General features: G+C 41.5%; 1 protein-coding gene across 1 annotated transcript in view; it reads left to right on the forward strand.

The window, feature by feature from the left end:
- Window positions 1–26520, forward strand: part of MYO10 (myosin X) — a 254463-nt gene that overhangs the window by 37380 nt on the left and 190563 nt on the right. Inside the window, exon 2 of the mRNA XM_073569433.1 lies at window positions 9343–9441. Within this exon, the coding sequence (XP_073425534.1) occupies window positions 9343–9441 (99 nt within the window). The remainder of the gene's footprint in view (window positions 1–9342; window positions 9442–26520) is intronic.

A 26520-nucleotide genomic window follows, 5' to 3' on the forward strand; every position in this document is an offset into this window, starting at 1 on the left:
AGATAAAAAGTGAAATCATATGTAACGAACAACATGAAGGTATATTGTTTATTACAGTATTGTAAACTGTAGTTTAATCAAAATTACATTTCTTTTAGAAATGACACTGTTTCCATCTCCTATTGTAGCACTATGGATAGAAAAAGCGTTAAAGGGGATATCCAGGTCTTTTTTTTTTTAAAAAAAAGGCATGTAGTTGCTAACAGTGGCAGCTACTTGCCTGTTGTACCCGGTTCCTGTCATTGACCGCTCCTGCCAGAGATTCAGCTGCTCCCTGTCTACAGAGAAGCAGTTCTCTTCCTCTTCCTTTTGGCAGAGTAGGACTACTGGTATTATGCTGATTGACTGTCAGCTTCCAGCAGTTAGGCAGCAGGGAGCCAGTTGTCAATCAACATGACACCAGTATTCCCGCCCTGTCAACAGGAAAAGAAACCATCGCTCTGTTGACTTGACGTCAGCGGAAGAGTGACCGCTTTGTGCCAGAGGAAAATGGCAACTACCTGCCTCTTAGTGCCTAGGCACATTTTTTTTAAACTCCCGGATATCCCCTTTAAACATGAATACAGTCTCTTGTGTAGGAAGACAAGCTGCATGTCTGTTGACGTAACCTCACTGGTAGTATGTGACCGCTCTGTGGCAGCTGAGAATGCCGCCTGGCACAACAGGCAGGTAGGTAGCAACTATTTGCCTGTTGGTGCTTAGGCACTTTTTTTTTTAAGTCTCGGATATCCCCTTTAAGGAAGTGGAATTTTCTATAGGGAGAAGATGACTGACTGGATGGGAACGCCTATTCATATAGTTATTTCCCAGAGACTAGTAGAAATCTGGGGGGTCTCTCAGTGATAGCAGTAGCCACTCACAATGATTGATTTCAGTGGGGTGAATGACAACTTTTCTGACCTGGGACATGTTTTCTGAGATATATTTTGCAATACATTGCAATGGAAGGAAGGCTGTTGACTTTTATGTTTAGGGGCTTTTCCTGTGAATTACAAGGGTGCTTAAGGTGCATTTACACTACGTGATAATCAGGAGCGAGTGTTCCTAGGAACGCTCATTCCGAGATAATCGTCCAGTGTAAATAGACAACCAATCATTCTACGATTGAGTATTCTTGCGGTAAAATGAATATTTAGGCTACTTTCACACATCAGTTTTTTGCCGTCAGGCAGGATCCGGCTTTTTTTAGAAAAAACGGATCCGGCATAAATTTTGGAGAACTGTAGAAACGGATCCGTTTTTTTGCTGGATCCGTCTCTGTTCCTGGCGGCTGGCCAATTGGATCTTAAAAAAAACGGATCCGGTTGCTGGATCCGTCTTTTTCTGGATCCGGCGCATTCCGGCGCCCATAGACTTTCATTGTAGCAAAAAGCTGGAAGCGCCAGATCCGGCGCTTCCGGCTTTTTCGCCGGAGACAAAAAACGTTACAGTAGACGTTTTTTCAAGACGCCGGAATGAGACAAGTTGCCGGATCCGGCAAAAAACGGATGAAACGCAATGCCATCCGGCGCGATCCGGCGCTAATGCAAGTCAATGGGGAAAAACCGGATCCGGCATTGCATTTTGCCGGATCCGTTTTTTCCAAAAAAAGCCGGATCGCGCCTGAAGGCAAAAAACTGATGTGTGAAAGAGGCCTAAGCTTGCTTCAAAATCATTGTTCTTGGCATCATCTGTGTAATAGTTGGACATGTGCTGCTGAGAATAATTACATTCTATATACACAAAACCATCGCATTCACAATCATTCTGGGTGGTCGGATTCTCTAATCAGGCTATTAAACGTCCCACAATTAGCTTGCATGTAGCTGATCGCGGTCATTTAACACCCGCAGTCAGCCTGTATAAATGCACCCTTATGTGGATGAAGTGCAGACAGTGTTTGTAGGCAGTCCCTAATACCAGCTATTTTGTACCTAGTATAAATTCAGTTTATTACCATTTACTCTAACACAACATTTTAGACACTGTTCACATCTGTGCTATACTTTTCATTTATACTGAAGTAATGATAAAGTGCTGGATCCATCATACAATTTCCACATTGACTTCTAATGAAATGAGTCTGGTTTGCATCGAGGTATCTATCATTTTGACTGGAAGAATGGAGCTGCAAGCTGTGATATTTGACATGGTGAAGCCTATAACAAAGACACAAGAGTGAACAGAGCCTTATATAAGCACCATGGATATGCAATATACCATACTTATTTTCTTTTACACGTTCCCTTAACTCACCATATTCTATGGCCTCCATTATTTTAAATATTAACCATTATATAAGTATTTACAGTTTGAAATAGAAGAATATGAGCTTCATTTAAGCGGCAGAATAGTGGATGGCAAGAACATAGTCTCTTGGCACACAGTGTTGACTGGTAGGCTCTGTATTGCCCTTCCATATAGCACTGTATGCCAGAGATATTCCCCTGTGCTACTTCTGGAAGAGAATATCTCCAAAATAGACCATGCTAAAAATCCATTAAAAAAATTCAAAAGTTCTGATTAGCTATGAGATTGTACGCTTGTGTGTGTGAGCTCCTAAGATACTTGGTCCCAATCTAGTCAGCTAAACTCATTACAAAGAAAAAAAACTACAATATAATAACTATAAAGTAGAATCTGTACAACTTGTTATTCTGGTTCTCAGTCCAAACAGTCTCACCCAAAAAAAAATCAGCAAATAAATTATAAGCTTTATTAACTGAAGGCAGTTAGACCTGAGGCCTTCCTTCTCTCCAGAAATAGGAAAAATAATATCCCTTGCTTCACTGAGTCTAGACCTTTCTGGGACTTTGATCTAAAAAAAAAATAATAGACTATAAAAATGTGCTTTACATCTAAAAATTAGTAGAGTATACTTCTGAAAATTAATCCAAATATAAAAGTTGTGTAGCTGGCTTTAAGTGGTTTTCACATGGCACTGTGTAGTGTCTGCCAGAAGCAGGGAAGGACTGGCAATTCTGGCAAATGTCAGAAGGGCCTGTTTGGTCGTGGGCCGCCATGACTGCTACGTTGTTAACAGAATCGGTGTTCTCAAGACACCCATACTGTTAAGAGTTGTGACGGAACACAAAGTCGCTGACTCCGTCAATTACCCCAGCAGGCTACAGGTATCATTAGAAATATTGGTTTTGTAGTAAATCTTGCTTTCCTCCATTCAGGGTAATATTAGTAATATATCCCATCTGGTGCTTGGGGACGGAGACAACATGGGCCTGTGTGATTTCAAACTCCAGGGCTGAATTTCGGCACCAGTCCGTACCTGGCCAGAAGTGTACACTGTGTGCAGAATTATTAGGCAACTGAGTATTTTGACCATATCATCATTTTTAGGCAAATTTTCCAACTCCAAATTGAAAAAACATGAATGATTATTGGATAAAGCAGATCAGGTGATGTGTATTTGTGTTATGAGGGAGGGTGCGGCCTAAGCTTATCCGCTGTGGAAACGAACTTAAAACGTTTTTTACTTGCGAAATTGACTCCACATACCCGCAAGAGAAGTTGACATTCTATGGATTTGAAATACGCATCGCATGTCAGTTTACACTGTTTAAAAAAAAAAAAAAACTTAGGTGGGTTGGAGATTTCTATAAATCCCCCTCCACTTTGCTGGAACTGTTAAGACGCTGTGTTTTCATGCAAAAATATGCATTGTCAAAAACGCACAGAAAGCTCATCATGGGAACATAGTCTATAACGCTATTCTTGTCTTATTGTTGTCTGATGTTCGCTTGACCATCTAGACCTTCAGTACCCCCATAGGGAACCATAGTTGTAACTATTAGGGGATTTTTAGTGTATGTTCATATGCCATAGAATTAGGAATAAGGTATTAATCCTTATCAAATCCTGAACGTGTGAACATAGTCTTATGTAGCATCTAGTCTTCTATGATTCTTTCCATATGTGTTTTTACACATTTGATGGATCATGAATGATTGTGTCATTTTTGTGGGTATTTTAATATGGTTATTGATATATTTCAATGAAGGGAACTAAACATACTAGATGTTTCCTAAACATGCTTAAAATCTTCCTGAACCTCAATTGACTGCAGCTTTGTCTAGCCCAATAAATGAGTTCATTCTTTGGATACTGGTTATTCCTGTCCTGTGTAGCCTAGCCTTAGTATACATGTTCACCTTCATGTCATAGCTGACGTCATTGCTAAAACACAAACACAATACAATAAACTCTGCCAATACATGCCCAAAACAGTTTTCGCCTCTACCATAGATGTATCGTTCCCGAGCTCACTAAACAATATCAAACTAGCAATGTTTTCAGATTTTACGGCAGGTGCCATATTTCTACAGTTCTACCGCAGACTGAAATAGTCCGGTATACCATAGCTTTAATTTGATGTAAATAGTATCCCCCAATCTAAAAATACTAATGAAATTAAAGTCTTTTTGCTATTATGGTTTAGTGTACATTCATCATGTATGCCTTGAAAAATAGGCATCGAAAAATGACTCCTGCTCAAAGAACTATGGGTCAGCATACCCCCATATACAGTGCCTCCAAATACCCCCATGTACAATGGCTCCAAATACCCCCATGTACAGTGGCTCCCAATACTCCCACATACAGTGGCTCCCAATACTCCCACATAGAGTGGCTCCAAATACCCCCATGTACAGTGGCTCCCAATACTCCCACATACAGTGGCTCCGAATACCCCCATATACAGTGCCACCAAATACCCCCATATACAGTGGCGCCAGCTTCGTATGTAAGCAATGTATGGAGCAGAACATCACAGCTCAGTAGACTATTTGGTGGCTGTTGCCAAATGATGCAGTTTATCTCCCATACACTCGGCATCGGCCATTAAACAAAAGCTGAAATGCACCTCATCACTTACATCCTGCCACTGCCAGAGCAGATAGCAGCTGGTCGATGGGGGTGCTTGGTGTCAGACCACCAACAATCAGATATTGCTATGTATAGTATGCACTTCTTATTCTATCCTTGGCCTGCTAATATGAACTTTTATATTTATCTGTCACACCATGGGCAATGGTGTAAATACCATGGAGGCATGCCTTTTGGCTACAATAATCTTGGTGAGGGGCCTAGTCTTACTTGCTTCCACCACTTTTGTCAGTGGGTTGCAAGAACCCGTAGATAATTCACTTCTCAAAAAAAATGGTATTGTTAGCAAAGGGATAGGGACTTGGACCAAAGGTTATGAATAGTGGCCACCATAATGAGAGCTTATTTAGATCTTGAGTCATGGGGACACCCTCTTTTCTATGTATGACACTGATAAGAGGTTGTTTTGTGTATTTGTAATTTTGGAAAAACATCTGCTGAATTTGGTTTATATATAGAATATGAATAGAGGCTAATATGTTTGACTTTATTTTTTATTTTATTAATTGCTTGGAAATTAATTAAAAAAAATAAAAAACAATACTCTGTAGAAATGCCCACAGTTTGAATACCACCTTTCGGATTCTAGCCATCAGTCTCTGTTTAGTTACTTGCAGCAATGCCATGCTATACATCAGGGGTCCCCAACCTGTAGCTTGGAAGCCACATGTGGCTCGTGGTCCCATGAATTGTGGCTCGCAGCTGTCTGCCAGCTTGGTGCATTAACTCCAGGTCTAGCAAACGGGTATGGAGAATACATCTAAAAATGGTGAATTTTGTGAGTAGCCCTGCACAGAAGAGCAAATCTGGATGCACACATACTGGTCTTAGGGATTTCAATTTCATTTGAGTATGGTACGCTGGAGACAGGATGATACTACTGGTCAGAGGAGTTGCTTGGAGCTGGGTGTGACATCGTGCTGGGAGTGCTGGATGGGAGAATACTGAATGGGGGTATTGTGGGAACCCTTGGATCTTGTTCTACTGCTTCGGGGTGATTTCTGTGGAAAAGTTTTGATTATCATTATACCCGTAATGGGGCTTTGGTTGCCACTACTGTGAGGGGAGCAAGAGCTGGATTTGGCTCGTGACCTTCTCTCAGAGCTGAATGTGGCTTTCTAGGTCAGAAAGGTTGGGGACCACTGCTGTACATGAACATTGGTTATCATGGCAGGACTAGTGTAGAACGCTCATCAAGGACTACTGTAAATTGTGGTGCAAGTTGAGTTTTGATGTTTTTATTTTTCATTTTATCAACTACCCCGCATGTATCTCAAGTTCCCAAACTTTGCCATCTTTTAGGCTACTATTTTTTAAATGCTTCATTTAGAACATCTTAGAACAAAGAATGGTGTGGAATGGTTGAAAGTTAGATGCCTTCTAGTGACATACAATTTATTTCTACTGTTACTAGAAGTCTGAACCTTGTTCCTCAGACAGTGATAGGGTGTTTGGCTTTTCTTTTCCTTTGGATATTACAAAGAATCTGTAGCAGAGTTCAGTGTAGTTTGTGACTGTTCAAAAGAGCATTTCCGGAATGTTTTCTTTCAAATACAAACCCTGCAATAGAAAGTAGAGCTGTTATCAGCGTCCTCACCTGCCGCCCTGGAGAGCTTATCAGCACTTTGTCACACCTGGCTCCCAGGCAGCTCTCCTATGACAGCTTGTATGCCTGCAGAGGATTTTATCATCCATATGGATCAGATTACTAGGTAATAAAAACCTCAGCGCTACATAGTGCATCTTCCATGTCACTCAATGTCAAACCAAAACATAGTAATGTCTTCCACGGTTAAGGTCACAATTACTGAGCTTAGGTAAATAATAATTAAGTCAATTTCTGGGTCACACAAAGAACTGAACATTTGAGATCAGTGTGCTTTATGGAAATGGATGACTAGTGCGGGTTTACATTTCCGTCCCACACCCAATTTGAAAGTTTGTGCATGATGCTGTTTTCTTTTCTTTGGTGACAACACTTTAAGGAAATGCGTAATCTGAAAACACGTTATTGTTTAAATAGTTTTTTTGGTAAATTTATTTTTAAATCATATTCACTATGTAGTTTTTAAAGTTTCCATATCACTGTGTACATTTAAAAAATCAGAACTCTTGCAATTTCACTCTGGCCACTGTTAGATTGCTACTTCCTGTTTTTTACACAAGACTTTTCAGCATTCTCATTGCCGTCACAGTCAGGATTACAATGAAAGGGTACACCATTATATACAGTAGATAATACCGGATCCATCATTCACAATTGGCGATGTCACAGCTCACCTTTGCCCAGATCGGAGGGTCGGGCCAATCTATTACTACATATGTCCATGTGGCTGATTAAAATAACAGGAAGTATGAGCATAAAATTTAGGTCTAGTAGCTGGTGTAAAGATGGCAAGAGTTCTGATCGTTCTTGTTTGGCTGTGCATTCTGTGTGCAGAAAACAGACTTCTCTCTGGAATAACAAATAGATTGGCAGTACAAAACTGGACATGCCGAATCAACATTTCTGCAATAAGCAGTTGTCCAACGCTCCTATACACATTAGATTGTCAGTCAAACCCATCAATATTGGTGTTCAGTCAACATTAGTCTAATGCTTATTGGGGTCTTAAGACTTCCTGTTAACAGAACAGTGGGGTCTTCATCTATGTCAGCATTTCACGTTTTCAATTAGTCTAATTCCCAAAAAATAAATAGAGAACTGTCCCTCTTCACCAATGAGCCCGGTAGTGCTGGTAGACATCCCACTTATAAATTCTCACTCAGCGGTTATCCAACAACCAAAATTGTGTGTTTTTCCCCATCATTTACTTAGATCTTCCATATGGGTCTATTTTTCCATGTAGCTAACAAAAGAAAACTCTAGTAATCACTCACCCGCATCAGTTGTCAGCCTGTAAGATGCCATGCAATGTATCTGTGTTGTTATCCATTTAGTGCAGTTGGTTGATTTTACAGTAGAGAAGTGCAGCTGTCTACCACCAACCAAAATGAACAAATCCAGGAGGCAGCTGAAAATGCTCTTACATCTTCTTTTATTTCACATGTTCATGGATTGGAATCAGACATTTTTTCTGTATCACGAGAGCTGTGACCAGGGGGTGCTTGCAGAATATGGTGCCAGGGTAGAACATGTATAGTCTACCTATACCCGTCTAGGTAGATGCATCAATGTTAATAGTTTCCACATTGGGTTGACCTGTATGTTTTTCTTGTGAAGTATGTAAATCAATGACTATGAAAATACTTGTAATAATTATTGAATGGGTTTAATCAAGATTATAACTTATCTTTATTTCCGCAAGATTTGGGATTGGTAGCTGATCGCCCCACATACACAACACGCTAATATGAAGTCCCAAGTCCACCATTTCAGTGGATCAATAGCCAGAGAGAAACCACAGTAGGCTCTTCTAAATATGTGACATCTACGATCCACTGTGTAGTATTCTTGGGTGGAACATATACAGTCAGCACCGGATGTTATGCCTCTGAATAAACCTTTTGTAGAGCAGCTTTCTATATAGGTCATCAGGGCAGGGGACACTTCCACTATGTGTTATTTTAGTCGATTTACGCAGGTAAAACAAAAAAGTGTTTCCTGAGTAAATAATGCATCCTAATGATGATCAAATTATATTTTTACTATGAGATCTGCACAGTAAATGATAGGTGGATGCACGTTTACTCATTACGTGGAAATAAATTACTGAAATAGACAAAAATATAGCCAGATGAAATGTTCCATATGAAAGCCAATGCAAATGCTATGAAATTTTGCTCCGGTCAGGGACTGCAGTAACATCTCTGGTGTAAAAAATGGCACCACTTTTCATGAATTTGATCGTCATGCCCCATTTTGCCATGGTTCCTCCCCAACTTCGCTCATTTGGGCAGAACTGGTCAAACCCGGAGTGAAAACTCCAAAAGTTGCAAAATGTTTGCCCAACTTCGCATTGTACAAAAATGTGACTTTTCAAAAGTGTTTTGCGACAGAATTTTGGTATAAACTCTTTGCGACATTGTGACCTAAGTGTTCCGTTCCACTATAGTACCACCAAAGGTAGAGGTGAAGCATTATCAGTTCTCTTAAAGTCAACGTTCTGTTGGTGTAGGTACAGATACGCCAGCTCCTTCAGGTGCTCTTTTTAGCCATTTTCTAGATGCTCTAGAAAATAGACGAGGGTACTGAATGAGAGAACCACTTCTAATTAGTGAGAGTATCCTTCCCAAAAACTTTCCATATGATTTTCCTAAGCCAGATGCAATCACTTTAATGCTAAAAAAAAGTTTGCGCTCTTCTGCAAGTAAATAAATTGGAGAAGTATTGTTGCCTTCACTGCTAACCTACGTTTGGTCGGCCGGAGAAACCACTTTTGTGCATGTTGTATACATACTTTAGACCCTTCTAAGTAAATACCACTTCTAAATCTGAATTATGTCTTTTTTTTGCTGCAGGGAACTCAAGTCTGGTTACGAGAAAATGGACAACATTATCCAAGTTATGTTCAGTCATGTGCTGGCGGAGTTATTGTATTCAAGACGTATTATAATCAGGTAGGTAAAGTTAATACTGTCTGCGGAAGCACTAATGTTTCTAAAATGTCTTCATGGTATTAACATATTATGCATTCCATTGTAATTTGTTACAAAAATTATTTTTGACATAAATTAAATTGAAGGGATTGTTCAAGCAAAAAGAAAAGTTCCCCATTGGGTTATAGCTTTAAAAAATAACAAATTAGGTGCCATTTACTGCATGAGATGCATGCAGCGTCAGCATGTTTGTCGGTCGGCAGACATTTAATGACATGGTTACACATGTAGAGCATGCTTACTGAACAATCGGTACTAGATCTGTGCACATAGGTTGCCATTTTTTTCAGTAGCATCTTTTCGAGTCCTAATTACACGTGCAGATGCGCTGCCAAAAATGATGGTCTTTTTTGCAAACCAAAAGATCATTTCACCCAACAAATAAGCTTTTTGCTTGTTCATTGGGTGATCAGCAGCCTGTTTGGAATGGAAGATTATTGTGAAATGAATCATAGAATCATAGAATCGTAGAGTTGGAAGGGACCTCCTGGGCCATCTGGTCCAACCCCCTGCTCAAAGCAGGATTCGCTAAATCATCCCAGTCAGATGTCTGTCCAGCCTCTGTTTGAAGACTTCCATTGAAGGAGAACTCACCACTTCTCGTGGCAGCCTGTTCCACTGAGCAGATAAGTGAGTATAACTTAGTTTGCTTTTTTTTTACAACTCAAAAGTCCTTGAGAAAATTTTCTTTTTACTTGGACAACGCTGTGTCTGCGGATTGAACATATGTAAGTGCATTTGTTGTGTGATGCACTTTGCATGACAGCCTAGAAGGGGTGAAAGAATAGAGTAACAAATTATCTGAAATTAAAGAGGTAATTAGGAGTCAAAAAACAGTGACGTTATAGCGAAATTGCTAGCGATATCGCTTAGTGTGACAGGCCCTTTACTCCAGTCAGAGATTGGAGAAAGATTTCTGGGGTAAGGAGTGGCACAGTTCATTATCAATTAGATAAGCTGTGTTGTTGTGCCCCTGTCCTACTCCAGCTCTGCCCATTTTGATATAGGTGTGGAAAATTGGTGTGAAACCACCAAAAGTCTCTACATTTTTTCATAAAAGATTTTGTTAAATTTTCAAGAAGATTTATGCCAGAATTCTGGTGTAATCTCTTTGTTGAATAGGGACCAAAGAGAGCTACCTACTGTGGCACTCTCTGGTGCCGTGACGTGTTGCTGGAGGGCTGGATGAGCAAATTCAGCCAATGACAAGCAAGTTTGATGCCTTTCTTTATCGGCTTGATCACCGACAACCAACTACTAACCAAAAACAGCTGAAATCAGAGAAAACGTGACTCCCAGTTTTTAACCCTTTGGATGCCGCATTTGAACCACTGCAAGATCGTAATAGAGGAAGGTTTTGATTTTAGTTTACGTTGTTCTTACACTGACTTCAGCACATGTCACTCCGATCTGTAATCATCAGTGCCATACTTTTCAGCACCTGGTTTTTGGCTATGACAGGCATTTACACTTGGATGGCGCATTCAAGAGGCAGATGGCGTTTTAGGTGTAACAGTTCTTTAAATGGTTGAGGAATAGAAACATATTTCTTTGGCATGTCACTAGAAATCATGCTACAAAAAGTGTTGTAGGATGAGCCTACCTTCCATTGTCAATGCATCAGTGCTAGTAATTACCGTGCTCTATGGGGAGATTAGTCCTCTTTGTCCGTTCGAGCGGCATGCACATGTTTACTTATCCCTACTACGGTCTGTTTCATTTTCGTAATTGCTGGGGAACCTTCTCCTTCATAGATGCGCAGTGTATCCACGAACAATGACATATGTGGCTTCAGGAATCATTTTTAAGCTGTTGCAGCTGCACAATTTAACGAAGACAGACACAAGCTTTGTGAATCTCGTACCTATGTAAATACCGCATGCTGAAGACCGGGTATAGTTGTAGACTCATGTTACAGATGGCAGTCTCTTACAGTATCCGGTAGGAAATATACCGTATGGATCTGAAATTATACCTAATCTAACATGTCACTCATTTCTGCCTTCATCCAACGGAACTCACGGTGCAATATACTCTGCTGTAAACTAAAGACTAAGGAAAATAAGAAATAAACTGGGAGGAACAGGACAAACAGAAATATTTCTGAACTATAGAAATATCTAGGAATATAGAACTATTTCTGAAGCTTATAACATCTAAGGACTAGTACCATCCCAAGTCTAGATGGGCATCTACAAATGGAGATTGTTCTCTGTCCTGCGGTAAAAACATTGATATCATTTTGTGCTATAACTAGAATTTTTTGGGGGGTATAATAGTGTTGTTCAAATAAAAATCAAATGCGGTACTTTTCAATTTCTACATGACATTTTCCGGATTTTCATTCATTGACATCTCTGATAGGCGCAAAGGACATTTATCCATGACATCTTCTGATATGTTACTTTGATATTTACGACAATCCATCAAGTCTTACATTTCTTCTGTACATTTAGAGAAGGAGCCGAAAAAGGTCAGTGTTCAGCAGAATGTTGGATCACGCTTATCAGACCCCAGCCATGTGCTAATATTGTCACATACAGTGAAATGTAACAATACAATTAGAAACAGCTGTCGGCTGATAATCCTACCTGCATAACATCTGCCAGTTTTGTGTCTCATGAAATGAGATACATGTAGGTCATTGTTTCCTGTGTACAAAGTTCCTGACATGATAAATAAGCAAAAACCGAAATTATTTATTTCTGTAAGGGCAATATTCAGTATTCAGTTATATATATCTAAAGCAGACATTTTCCTAGTAAATTAGCCAGTATGTAAATGTACTATACAAGGTACAACACTGACTAGTCCTGTCCTTAGCGACAGAAAGGCTTTAATTCATCATTACCTTTGCTCCTGTTTTTTGTCTACTTGTGTGTTATGAGTTCATTTTCCCCTTCACCATTGAGGTCTGATGAACTCCCTCTTCTGGTGAAGGAAGGTAGTGAGGCTGATTACCAAGCACCTGAGCTGGGAGAGGATGACTGGGCGACGGGGATCTCTGACTGGATATAAGGCAGCCGACGCCCTTCTGCCTCGCTGGTGATTTCTCTGTGGAATTCTAGGAGACCAGTCTGATTCCTGCTCCTCAAAAGCTAAGTTTTCTGCTTTGCCTTTTTGCATTTGTGTTTTGGTTTTAGTTTGCCTTGCTTCTCTGGATTCTGACATTCCCTGCTGGGGTGAGCTGAATTCCTTTTTTGTCGGTTTGCTCTGTCTTCAGAAAATACCTGAGTACTGACATAGTCTTTTTGAAGCCTAGCGTCTTCAGGGCCTTTTTCCCTGTCAGTCTGTTGGCTCTTATTTTGATAGGGTTTTTCGCGGATTGCAGACAGCAGGCTTCCTATCCTGTCCTATCTAGTTAGCTTGGGCCCCATCATTTGCTCAGTCTATCTTTCTATCTGTGTTAGTGTTTTTTCTTCTTGCTTCACCGTCATTATATGTTGGGGGCTGCCTATTGCTTTGGGGTCTGCTCTGGGGCAGTTTAGATTTCCCTTTCTGTCTTTAGGCTAGGCAGTTCTCCAGCTGTCATCGAGGGGTCTAGGGCATCGTAGGAACCCCCCACGGCTACTGCTAGTTGTTGTTGATAGGTTCTGGGGTCTGCAATCCGATAGCTGCCAACTTCTCTGGTTTTCTGGACTTAGCTAGCATTTCTGTTTTTGCCTCCTACGGTGACTCATTCATAACGCTTGTGCATGCTTTGCGCCTCTTATCTGTTTGCAACCAATTCATTTGGTTTGGGTTTTTTTACGCTTTGTGGTCAGAGATTAGTGATTCCAGATGTCTACTCTTCATCAATTGCCACTTTTTAAAAGAGTATCAAAATGTGTTGCTTAACATGTGATTTTTGGCGGCCTAACATCACAAAAGCAGCACAAAACAGAAAAAAGACCATTTTTACTTTGTGCCAAATTCATGAATCGTGTGCGCCATTTTGAAGACTCGCAACTAACACCACCAGACCAAAACGGAAAGTGACTAAAAACTCCCGAAAATGATAAATCGGGGCCTAGAGTTTTGATTGCAGTTGTCTATTTCAGATACACAGATACATTGATTAGCTAGATTCTACAATGGCTATATTTAATATTCTTACTATAGTCTGCAGTCATGGGTGGGCATTATTTGGTGTTAATTGCATTTATTTAAAGATTTAAAATGTACATATCTTAAAGGGAATCTCATAGTTGATACATGATGATTCATCAATGGGCAGCAAGTATCCAGCCTTGGTTGCATTATTTTAGCCACATATGTTTCATGCTGCGATGTGAGACTAGTCGGACAGGTGGGTCCCCTTGAGTGACAAGTCTCCCTCTGCGTGTGTGTGTATAGGGAGAGACCTGTCAGTCTAGAGCACCGAATGGGATAAAGCTTGTCGACTGGTCTCCTGTGCAGTTCAGTCCTATTAAATCATATTTGTCTGTGAAATGCCGCTGCGTTTCAGAGCTAAACATATATGGTTGAATCGTCCAGCCAGTGTCTGACACATGCTGTTCATGGATCAGGGAGCAAGTGTCTGCTGAAAGATATTCTAGCTTTTGAAATAGAGGGAGATATACCGTATATCAAGACAGCCATACTTCTGGCCAGTCTTAATTAAAAGCACCCAAGCGTAAGATGCCCCTGACTGAGTGCACACCACGCTGGAGTTTACACAACTTCCTGGAGTAGACTGTAGTAAATGCCTTTCCGTTAAGCCCCCGTTACACACTGCCATATCGCTAGCAATATCGCTCTAAAGTCACCGATTTTGTGACGTTGCTGCGATATTGCTAGCTATATCGCTGCATGTGATACTTACCTCCGACCGGCTCCCCCCACTGGTTATCGCTGATCGCGCGAGAAGCTCCTGGATCATTTCTCGTCGTCCACTTCCTGCGGCGCTTCCTGCTGTGGAGACGAGCGACGCGTGGAGCCGGGCGGGAGGACGCAGGATCGCCGCGTCTGACAGGTAAGTAGCGATCCCCGTCCCCAGCGATGTCGCTGGTGAGATCTGCCTGAGTGGCAGCTCACTAGCGACCACCTAGCGATGCACCAGCGATCCTGACCGCGTAATATCGCTGGTCGGGATCGCTGGTGCATCGCTAGGTGTAACGGTACCCTTAGACTCTGCACAATTTTTGGAAAAGTGTCTTGAACAGTGGAGAAAAGTTAAAAAGTCATAAATTAAGGTGTGGACCATAATTTGTGCCTTTTGATGCGAGTTTGTGCCATAAATGTATTAATAAATGTCACTTCTAATGATCCCCATTTGAAAAATATAAAATGGCCCTCAGCATTCGGCAGTGGGAGTAATAGAAGGAGCGATCAGGTTCTTATTCTCTGGGAGTTAGAGTAGCAGCTGGGCCGATGCACAAGTTCACCAGTGATTTTACGTATTTTTTTAACAATTTTCTGCAAATACAACTGAAAGATAATAGCGCGTTTAAACCTTTCTATGCCTCTTAATAGTAATTATTTGTATATAAAGTAGTCTGTGAATAGATCAGTCATCATACTTGGAATACTTTGGTGGAAAAAAGCTTTTCTCGAGAAAATTATGTGTTTAAAATAGAGCTCAACAAGTTTTCATGTAAAAGCTGCATTGCAGATGTTATAAATCAACCCCCGAATAACAGCATCTGCCAAAATAATCTACCTTATTCTCACTGACAATGAATTGTTTCATCCCGGAATAAGCAAGGAAACAAGCTGGCTATAAAGCGAGAAGTCTGATTGTGGAAAATTTACTTTTTAAGACAAATCTACACAATTCTCTTTTACATATAACTCAATCCAGCCCAAGTAGCAGAAGATATCATCTGAAAGGTGCATATCTATCTGTGTACTGTTCTTAATCACATTAATCTGATTGCCTGCAGCACTTAGCTGTCACACACGGGAGATGGAAATCTGTTTATCCATCAACTGTCTGACCGGACTCCAGTATTGACTTTCTCAGACACCTCTGGCATCAATGTCTTCTAGTTAAACAAAAAAATCTAACTTTCTGTAATCCTTATTTTGCCAACATCTGCCACTGCCAGACAGCCAGGCTGCCCCTTACACAAAGAATTGCTGTCAGATAAGCTTTATTTTCTGTAATAGCAGCAAAGATGAGACAAGAGCAATCAACATGGATGTAGTGTCACTGAAGCCAACAGAACTAGTGACAAGGAGCTTTCCTAGGGGCTTTGACATTGCATATTAGTAGCATATCCTATCAATATACCAGCAATATCTCTGTTGAGACAACCCTTTTGGAGGAAGACCTTAAAGGGAACCTATCATTTAAAAAAACGCTATTAACCTGTAGATTTGAGGTTAATTAGCAGGTTAATAGCGTTCTTAAGTTGCCCGGCGTCTGCACTGAGAACCTCATTGCCAGGACAGAATGAACTTTATAACTCCAGGAAGCATCAGACTTTCAGTTATAGGGGTGGGCCGGCTGTCTGTCGCTGCTCACTATGTACTGAGCGGTGATTGAAGCTGCATCAGCACCACCCCTATGACTGAAGCAGCACCAGCACCACCCTTGTGACTGAAGCTGCATCGGCATCACCCCTATGACGGAAGCTGCACCAGCATCACGCTTGTAACTGAATCTGCATCGGCATCACCCCTATGACTGAAGCTGCGCTGGCACCAGCCCTATGACTAAAGCTGCGCCGGCACCACCCCTATGACTAAAGCTGCGCCGGCACCACCCCTATGACTGATGCTGCGCCGGCACCACCCCTATGACTGATGCTGCGCTGGCACCTCCCCTATGACTGAAGCTGTGTCAGCACCACCCCTATGACTGAAGCTGTGTCAGCACCACCCCTATGAATGAAGCTGCGCCAGCACCACCCTATGACTGAAGCTACGCTGGCACCATCCCTTTGACTGCAGCTGTGCTGACACCACCATTATGAATGAAGCTGTGTCGGCACCACCCGTATGACTGAAGCTGCGCTGACACCACCCCTATGACTGAAGATGTGTCGGCACCACTCCTGTGACTGAAGATGTGTCGGCACCACTCCTGTGACTGAAGATGTGTCGGCACCACTCCTATGACTGAAGATGTGTCAGCACCACTCCTATGACTGAAAGCCCAATGATGCCAGGAGAAATAAAGTTAATTTCCTCCCTGCAGCGGGGCTTTCAGTGCAGGTGTTAGGCAGTTACAGAACACTATTAACCTGCAAATTATACTTACTGTATATCTGCAGGTCAATTGCGTTTTTGCACATGACAGATTTTCTTTAAATAATTTCTGGCATGTTTTGGTTAATAATTGTATTATGATTCTGGAGCAACTTTTTCACAGTTTTGTGTCATGCTGGTACTGTGTTATTCCTCCTGAATTTTCATGAATAATTGACTGTGTATTACCATTACCAGAGATGTGTCCTTACGCAGCCTTGCAATGTCACGGCTGACTAGACAGCATCTTTACTTCGAGACACCACCCCCAACTTGTAACACCCAGTTCTCCATTTACTTATACATTTATAGAAGGAAAAAACGGAGGATTGGCACAATGAAAAATTCTTAGAAAATAAGATCAAGAATCATTATTTCATAAAGAATGAAAGTATTTATTGCAACTCTAATACAGACTTCTCAGGCGTTATGACAGGATCACTGAAGCTCAACCGTTCTACAGTTATCTGTTGAGTATGGGAGGGGCTTTACAGAGGAATAAACTTGATGTGAATCAATTTGCATGTCTCGGTCTGTCTGCTACAAGTGCAGTCTATGGCACTGGACTGGAGCGGGAGATCCACATCCTACCTAACAATATCGGTGGCTTTTCTTTGAATTAGCCGTTCTGTTGTAACATCATTGTTGCGGCCTGACACATATGTGACATTGTGCCAGGCAAGCTAATCAAACTCAGATCTGGAGATGCAGTCATTAAAGAGGTGGTTCACCTGCTCCCATCTAGTGGCCAATTGATTAGCACCAGCTTTAGTCCTCTGTAAAGCCAGCCTTACAGAAGCGAACGCTCAGGATATGCACCACACATGCTGCAGCAGTGTGTGGCATTCTGCTGGAAGACCCATGACTTCTTAGGATGCAAACCTAGCTTTCTGACACTGGACACTACATTGTGACCTAAAATTCTTTGGCAATCTTCAGATTACATGATGACTTGTGCTTAGTCAAGGCACCCAGGAGGCAGCAAAACAACCCCAAAACATCTTTGAACCACTATCATCATATTTGACTATACGTACTGTGTTCTTTTCTTTGCAGGACTCATTCTATTTTCAGTAAACAGTAGAATGATGTGCTTTAACAAAAAGCTCTATCTTGGTCTCATCTGTCCACAATTTCAAGGGTGCCAATACTTTCAGCCTTGACTGTATGTATTAAATACAAAGTCTTAATGGTAAGTTTAAATGACACTTCTCCAAGATAAACACAAACAAAACTTCAGCCCATGATACACAGCCAAAGTGAGGAAGCGATCCATTGTATAAAATCAAATATCTTTATTGATATCTGAAAACATCAATAAAAAAACAGAAATGCCAAATGGGACGCTGCTGAGTCCTATAATCATATGGTATGTCGTGTTTCCGAGGTACCAAGAATAGAACCCCCCTTAGTGTTTCTAAATATCTTTTTAAACAATAGGATCACTATTAGAGGATAATGTCAGTGAAGACCAGCACAGCGTTCCCTCACCCCGGACTGTAGGAAATACAGTATATCACTCTCACACTCTGTCGTACTGGTTGCTGAAAGTTCAAGATGGCCCCTCATGTCGAAGAATTCTCTGAGGATCTGAAAAAAAGATTGTTGCTTTACATGAAGATGGCCTAGGCTATCAACACCCTGAAACTGAGCTGCAGCACAGTGGTCAATACCATACAGCGTTTTAACAAGACAGGTTTCACTCAGAACAGGCCTTGCAATAGTCAGCCAAAGAAGTTGAAGGCATGTGCTCAGCATCATATCCAGAGGGTGTCTTTTGAAAGTAGACGTATGAGTGCTGCCAGCATTGCTGCAGAGGTTACAGGGGTGGGGGTGTCAGTCTGTTAATGCTCAGACCATAGCCACACACTGCATCAAATTGGTCTGCATAGCTCTCGTCCCTGAAGGAAGCCTCATCAAAAGATGATGCACATCAAAGCCCACAAACACTTTGCTGAAAACAAGCAAACTAAGGACATAGATTCCTGGAACCATGTCTTGTAGTTTGATGAGACCTGGATAAACTTATTTGGTTCAGATGGTGTCAACGTGGGTGAGAAGCACAAAGCAAGTGTGTCTTGCCTACAGTCAAGCATAGTGGTGAGAGTGTCATGATTTGGGGTTTCGTGAGTGCTGTTGACTGTGGGGAGCTACAGTTCATTAACTGCCAACATGTACTGTGACATACTGAAGCAGAGCATGATCCCCTCCCTTTGGAAACTAAAGTAGGCCACAGGGAAGTAATCCAATATGATAATGACCCCAAACACACCTCCAAAAAGACCTCTACCTTGCTAAAGAAACTGAGTGTAAAGGCACTGGACTGCCCAAGAATGTCTCCAGACCTAAACCCTATTGAGCATCTCTGGGGTATCCTCAAATGGAAGGTGGAGGAGCACAAGGTTTCCAACGTTCACTAGCTCCTTGATGTCATCATCCAGTGGTTACCTGTGAAGCTCTAGCGAACTCCATGCCCAAGAAAGCTAAGGCAGTGTTTAAAAATAATGGTGGCCACACAAAATATTGACTCTTTGGGCACAATTTGGCCATTTTCACTTATGGGTGCACTTTTGTTGCCAGCACTTTAGATATTAGTGGATGTGTGTTGAGTTATTTAGAAGTCACACCAAATTTACACTGTTAAACAAGCTGTACACTGACTATGTTACATTGTATTAAAGTGTCATGGCTGCAGTGAGGGGTTTATTCACTTTTGTGATATACCATGCATAGTATGCATATAGTATATATTTATATATAAATATCTATAATTTTCTTGGCCTTCCTTTTTACATATTGTCAGTTGAATTTCACATTACAAGAATTCCATTCTGCAAGCATAAAAAGTATTTATTGTACACTTCTTTATAAAGTCAGATTTTGCATCAAGTTTAACTTGTTCAATAAAGTGCCCAACATAAAAATCCCTTGTGCTATAAAAAAAGAACAAGGGAACTTCTTCCTCTTAAAGACATCCAAATACTTTTTTTAAATAGTTTGCTCTAATAAAAGGGGAACTTGCAAGTTTTTCTTTCAGGTTCACGTGTAATGATTGCCAAGCATCTGCTGAGGCCCCTTGTAAACAAAGCCCCTGGCAGATGCTGAATGGTTAAGCTATATACTCACTGATAACAATACTTTGCACAGCATATGCTACTCATGCTGCTCACTCAAACAGTATCAGCTCTGACCTATCCTCCAGATTGGGTTTCAAAGTTTAGTCTTTCTAGTGCAATAAGGGGTACTGTGTGTTGGCAGGCAGAGTATGGATTACAGATTGGATAGTGGAGGTGCCAGTAATCTAGCTCTATTAGTATCTATTTGTATTTAAAAATGTTATTAGTCAGGCTGCTATACACATTCGATGGCTGCCGGCCGAACAATGCTTCAGCTGATCGCTCAGCCATCTTAGCCTCCTCTTTATACATGAACGCTCTCTTTGCCGAGCACTCCTGTGTTCTCTATTAGAAAGCCACCTACAGACATCTGTGCTGGCAGCTTATCTCTGGGGGAATAAAGCGATCAGCAGTCGATATTTCTGTTGGCCAGTGCCCCCATGCATACTAGATTGTTGCATGAACTTGTCAATATCAGCGGGAGAGACCAACATTAGTTTAATGTGTATGTTGGAGCTTAAAGGGGTTGTCCACTAATTGCACAACCCCTTCTTGATCTAAATGTTTGGCCCTGATAAAATAAAAAAAATACACTCACTTCCCGTGCTGGCGCCGTTTCTGCAGTGTCGGAACATCCTCTCCCTGGGGCTCCCATGCTGTTGTTACGACATGTGACCCAATGCCCAATCAGCGCTGGCGTCACCGTCCCCACCTTCAGACAAATGAAACATGAAGATGAAGTCCGGGCTGGAGCTGCTCTCTCTTTCCTCTTCATTTTCAATTCGACAAGAGGCGGGGACAGTGATGCAGGTGTTGTTTGGACGCCGGGGCCACGTGTCACAATAGCAACACGTGAGCCCCGGGGAGCGCGAGTGCCGACACCGCGGCAACGGCACCAGCACAGGAGGTGAGGATAGGCTTTTTTATTTCATCAGGGCTAAGCGTGGGGTGTGAGAAGTTGTCCAAGTAGTGGACAACTTCTTTATGTTGTCAAATTGGCTGATTACAAAGCCCCTTATAAAGTAGTCTCCATTTAGGACTTCTTTCCTGAGGCACTGACCACAACAATGAGCTAATTGTGGTTGGGGTTTTTTCTGGAATCCCAAATGATTAGCTAAGAGGAACATACATGTTAATAAAATAAAGTCTGGGAATGTGAATGGCTTCCTGATTCTTACCTTATGAAGTCTTTGAAGTCAAACTAGGGTCCTCTCCATTAGAGAGAAACACACATCCAGAATCTGGTTCAGCATACATCCTTAAGGGCCCCATAGACATTAGATGGAAATGTGTCAGTGAACAGTTGTTCACATCACAGTCACATCTGTTTAATTAGTTATTTCATTTTATGTTTTGCTTATATAGCACCATTAATTCCGCAGCTCTTTACATACATTATCATCACTGTCCTCATTGGGGCTCGCAATCTAGAACCCGGAGTAAACCCACGCAAACACGGGGAGAACATACAAACTCCTTGCAGATGTTGTCCTTGGTGGGATTTGAACCCACGACCCCAGCGCTGCAAGGCTGCAGTGCTAACCACTGAGGCATGTCTAATTCTATCTAATGTGTGTGTGCACCTAAAGACGGAACAAAACATCAATGAGAGGAATTATATTGTGTTTGGAAATGACAATCTTACAGAATGATGGTAAGTTTAGCTAATGTGAAAAATGTTGAGATATTTTCTGAAATGCTTTTCCAAATTTTTTAGCTGTTTTCTCTTTGCTGTTCACACTTACAGCAGTGTATCTTTTGTGTCTTTTTTTTGCACATTTGAAAACCACACAGACATCCAATGTAACGGAGAGCATGAATCATTTCAAATAAATGACTTGTGACATGTGAGGAAGTATTAAAAAAACAATAATCTTATCCCTAGAATGCTTCTTTTTTACTTGAGTGATTGGAGATAAGCATATTCAATTAATTATGGATGAGCTGAGAGACAACCCTTATGGGCACCGAAAAAAAGATTACAAGTGACGAGTGTCATTCTAAGTCCCTGAGGCAACCTGCCTTGTAATAGGAGAAATTGGTAGTCACCATAATAATGTTCAAATAGGCATCAAATGCAATTCTAAGTGTCGTTGCACTCTATAAAGTCTTGCTAAGATGCTCAGAAATTGTAAGGGGATTTAACTTTGTAATGTCACACGGTAATGTTGGTGTGGCCCGGAAGTGCTCTTCTATGATATTAGACATGCTGTTCCATTGTTTCATTTCTGTCCACTCCTTTTGTCTGCAGTCACAGACTAGGAAGGCAAAATAGAGATAGGGTATTGTTATGAATGAGTCACCGGAGGAGGAAAAAAACAAAAACACAAGCTAAGTCCAGAAAACCGGAGAGGTTGGTAGCTAGCGGATTGCAGACCCCTGATCCTATTCACCACAACTAACAGTAGCCGTGGGGGGTTCCTACGGTGCCCTAGACCCCTCATCACAGCCGGAGAGCTAAATAATAATATAATAATAAATTTTATTTTTATAGCGCCGACATATTCCGCAGCACTTTACATTTCAGAGGGGATTTGTACAGACAATAGACATTACAGCATAACAATAATCACATACAGTAGATTATAACAAATACCAAGAGGAGTGAGGGCCCTGCTCGCAAGCTTACAGTCTATGAGGAAAGAGGTAGACACGAAAGGTGGGTGGTAACAGTTGCCCTGATTGTATGGACCAGCCATAATGTTAAGTGTGTAACAGTACAGACACAGAGGGCTAATGGATGCATAAAGCATGTGGGAACATGATGCTGGGAACCTGGTTATGGTAAAACTTTTGGCTCTGCCACACAGGGATAGGTTAGGTTAATGTGTTGAGGCGATAGGCCAGTCTGAATAAATGCGTTTTCAGGACACGCTTAAAATTGTGGGGATTGGGGACTAATCGTATTGACCTGGGAAGTGCATTCCAAAGAATTGGCGCAGCACGTGTAAAGTCTTGGAGACGGGAGTGGGAGGTTCTGACTATTGAGGATACTAACCTCAGGTCATCAGCAGAACGGAGGGCGCGGGTAGGGTGGTATACTGAAACAAGGGAGGAGATGTAGGGTGGTGCTGAGCCATGGAGGGCTTTGTGGGTGAGGGTAATAAGTTTATACTGAATTCTGGAGTGGATGGGTAGCCAGTGTAATGACTGGCACAAGGTAGAGGCATCGGTGTAACGATTGGTGAGGAATATGATCCTGGCTGCAGCATTCAAGACAGATTGGAGAGGGGAGAGTTTTGTAAGAGGGAGACCGATTAGAAGAGAGTTACAATAGTCGAGACGAGAATGAATAAGAGAAACAGTAAGAGTTTTTGCAGAGTCAAAAGTAAGAAAAGGTCGAATTCTAGAAATGTTTTTGAGGTGCAGATGACAAGAGCGAGCCAGTGATCGAATGTGGGGGGCAAAGGAAAGCTCGGAATCAAGTATGACCCCAAGACAGCGGGCATGTTGCTGGGGAGTAATAGTGGAACCACAGACGGAAATGGCAATGTCGGGTGTAGGTACATTAGTAGCGGGAGGAAACACAAGGAGTTCAGTCTTTGACAGGTTCAGTTTCAGATATAGTGAGGACATGATATTAGACACAGCGTTTAGACAATCGCCAGTGTTTTCTAGAAAGGCTGGCGTGATGTCAGGAGAAGAAGCGTATAATTGGGTGTCATCAGCATAGAGATGGTAATGGAAACCAAATCTACTGATTGTTTGACCAATAGGGGCAGTGTACAAGGAGAAGAGGAGGGGGCCTAGAACCGATCCTTGAGGAACCCCAACAGTAAGGGGAAGGTGAGAGGAGGAGGAACCGGCAAAAGAAACAGTAAAGGAGCGGTCGGAGAGATAGGAGGAGAACCAGAAACCAGAAATAAGCCTAAAGAAAGAAAGGGGAAATCTAAACTGCCCCAGAGCAGACCCCAAAGCAATAGACAGCCCCCAACATGTATTGTCGGTGAAAAACAGATGAAAACACAAACACAGACAGAAAGACAGGCTGAGCAAATGATGGGGCCCAACTAACTAGATAGGAAAGGACAGAAAAGATGCTGGCTGCAATCACGCAAAAAACCCTGCCAAAAATAATGTCCAACACGTCTGATAGAAAAGGCCCTGAAGTCACTAGACTTCAAAATCACTATATCAGCACTCAGGTATATTCTGAAGACAGAGCAAAGAGATCAACTGATCAGAGACAAAAATGGAGTTCAGCCCGTCCCAACCAGGGCAGGCTGAACACAAACACTAAGTAAACAGACAAAATCTCATGGAAAAATAGCAGAGCAAAAACTTAGCTTTTAGTAGACAGGAACTAAACTGGATGCCAGAGCTCAGAGCAGAAAGGATCACCAGCAAACCCTGCAGGGCGTCGGCTGACTTATATCCACTCAGAAATTCCGGATGTCCAATCACACTCCACCTGTTCAGATGACAGGTTCTTCCCATCCAGATCAATTTCACTACCTCCTTTCACCAGCAGAGGGAGTTCATCAGACATCAGAGGTGAAGGAGAAAATGAACTCATAACAGGGTATATATTGGAATATATATATATTATTACATCTGTAGATTGTAGTGATGAGTGAACATGCTGGGATAAGGCGTTATCCAAGCATGCTCATGTGCTGAGTGTCTTTGGTGTGCTCGAAAAATCTGTTCAAGTCCCCATGGCTGCATGTCTCGCGACTGTTCAACAGCCATAATACACGCAGGGATTGCCTAACAAACAGGCAATCTCGAACAGTCGCGAGACATGCAGCCATGGGGACTTGAACAGATTTTTCGAGCACGCCAAAGACACTTGGTACACGAGCATGCTTGGATAACAACTTATCCAAGCATGTTCGCTCATCACTAGTTGAATGCTGCCTAAAGTCCCATGCAGACATCTGTGGATCTCTGTCTGATCACAGGCCACAACGCACAGACTGGCCGGCTGTGGGTCTCTCAACCCGTGAGTGACAGCCTCATAGAAATATATAAAGCCATCAATCTTGTGTCGGGAGACCCCAGACCAGTCTACGCTTTGCAATAAGTGATCAGACCTAAATTCACGGAAGTCTGCATGAGCCCTTAGGGTTATAAACTTATAAGGATCACTTAAATATTTTCTTTGGCATAAAATTTAAGATTGTAGATGATTGCAGATTGCTATCTTAGACACGTGTAGGATCTAACCTTCAATTTTATTTTGGGCAAACAAGAGTGAAGAATTGCCAGCCATGGTAATAGGATAGCTCCATAAACACTACAAAGCCCCTGTGGAATGCAGATTCATTTATGGCCTTGCAGAACAAACCTAGGTTTCATCCTACAGGTCATGCAGTGCTAGGGAAGTCATTTAACCTTTGAACTAGCCCCAGAAACACTAAATCACATTTTGGATCCCAGGCTAGTCAACCATCTATGACAGTACAGGATCTCTCCTGATAGTGTGCATTTGTGCAGCGCCATTTTAGAGTTAGATAAGAATACTTTTGTACTTTGTCAGTTTGCTCACTGTAGAAACCCAACCAAAAACTCAATGAGCTACAGATGTCAAATTCAGTCAAGATTCCAGAACAGAAAGCTTGGAGGTCAGAGAAGACTGGATCTATTGTGTGTCTGCGTAGTGTTTCACTGAAGTCTGACTTCTGCATTTAAGAAGATCTTTAATGAATATTTTCTTAAGTAACTTTTTTAAATTAAAATAGTAATTAACTAATTAAGTATCTCCATGCATACAAAAAATAAGGAAAACGGATGCAAGTTATACCTGCTGTAGTACACTGGATATTCCCCTAATGCGGCTGGTGCTTGCTTTGTGAATATCTGGCAACCATTCGTATATACAAGTGAAAAATGTCCAGTTCTTTTTAAAACGAGCTCCTAAATCTGTCACAGGCTCCAGTATATGTAACATAATACATAGCAGACTAATATATAGCTAATCACTGGGGTGCGGTAGAAATTGAGCTTTAGCACTTAAACACAGGTTGTGTTTGTATTCACAATCATCTCTGTTTTATAACACCAGAAAAAAATTGTTGCTTGACATTCAGTAAAAAATGTAACAGGGCCAAACGTCTGATATAGGGGGGATCCGATGGAAAGGTCTCGGCAGTAAGGGTATATTGCATGCAGTACTAAAGGAATATCTTTTTTCCAACAAGAATCTTAAGTTTGCATTTCGTGCAGTTCATTGAACTCTTACATCCTTCTGAAGGACATTCCAGGCCTAGGAGAACCTCTTGTGATGTTCTTTATGATGTTTAGAAAAAGAAATCATGAACTTTATAAACTTGTCATTGAGATGCCATAAAAAATTAAAACAATCAGAAAAACAAGTGACAATCAACGCCTTATTAATAGCAATGATACTGCATATACGTGTGCACATGGAAAACAGCAATGTACCAGTGGAAATTCAGTCCTAAGCAGTTTTCTATTAGTTTTCTTTGTTACAGCCCTAAATAATGAACCTAGATTGGTTTTGGGTCTTGTCTCTGGCTTTTGGGGGGGTGACTGTGCTGCACCTATTATTACAGACATCTGTCCCTGACAAGGATTGTTTCCTTGTAACTGTCACATTGCCTGTGGACATTGCAGTGTCACAGTGTGTGCTCATGTATAAATACCCTGACAACAGCTGATGGCTTTTTCCTTACATTTATCTTTAAGGTTGAGTCTCCACCTTAACATGGACCCCACTATTTTTGGATAGCTAAGAAAAAAACCTGCCGCACTATTTACCATTACACTATAGTCTTGTGTTTCATGA

Source organism: Dendrobates tinctorius, unplaced genomic scaffold (assembly GCF_039654945.1).
Source record: "Dendrobates tinctorius isolate UK_male_01 unplaced genomic scaffold, ASM3965494v1 ptg000025l, whole genome shotgun sequence".
In the NCBI taxonomy this organism is placed as follows: domain Eukaryota; kingdom Metazoa; phylum Chordata; class Amphibia; order Anura; family Dendrobatidae; genus Dendrobates; species Dendrobates tinctorius.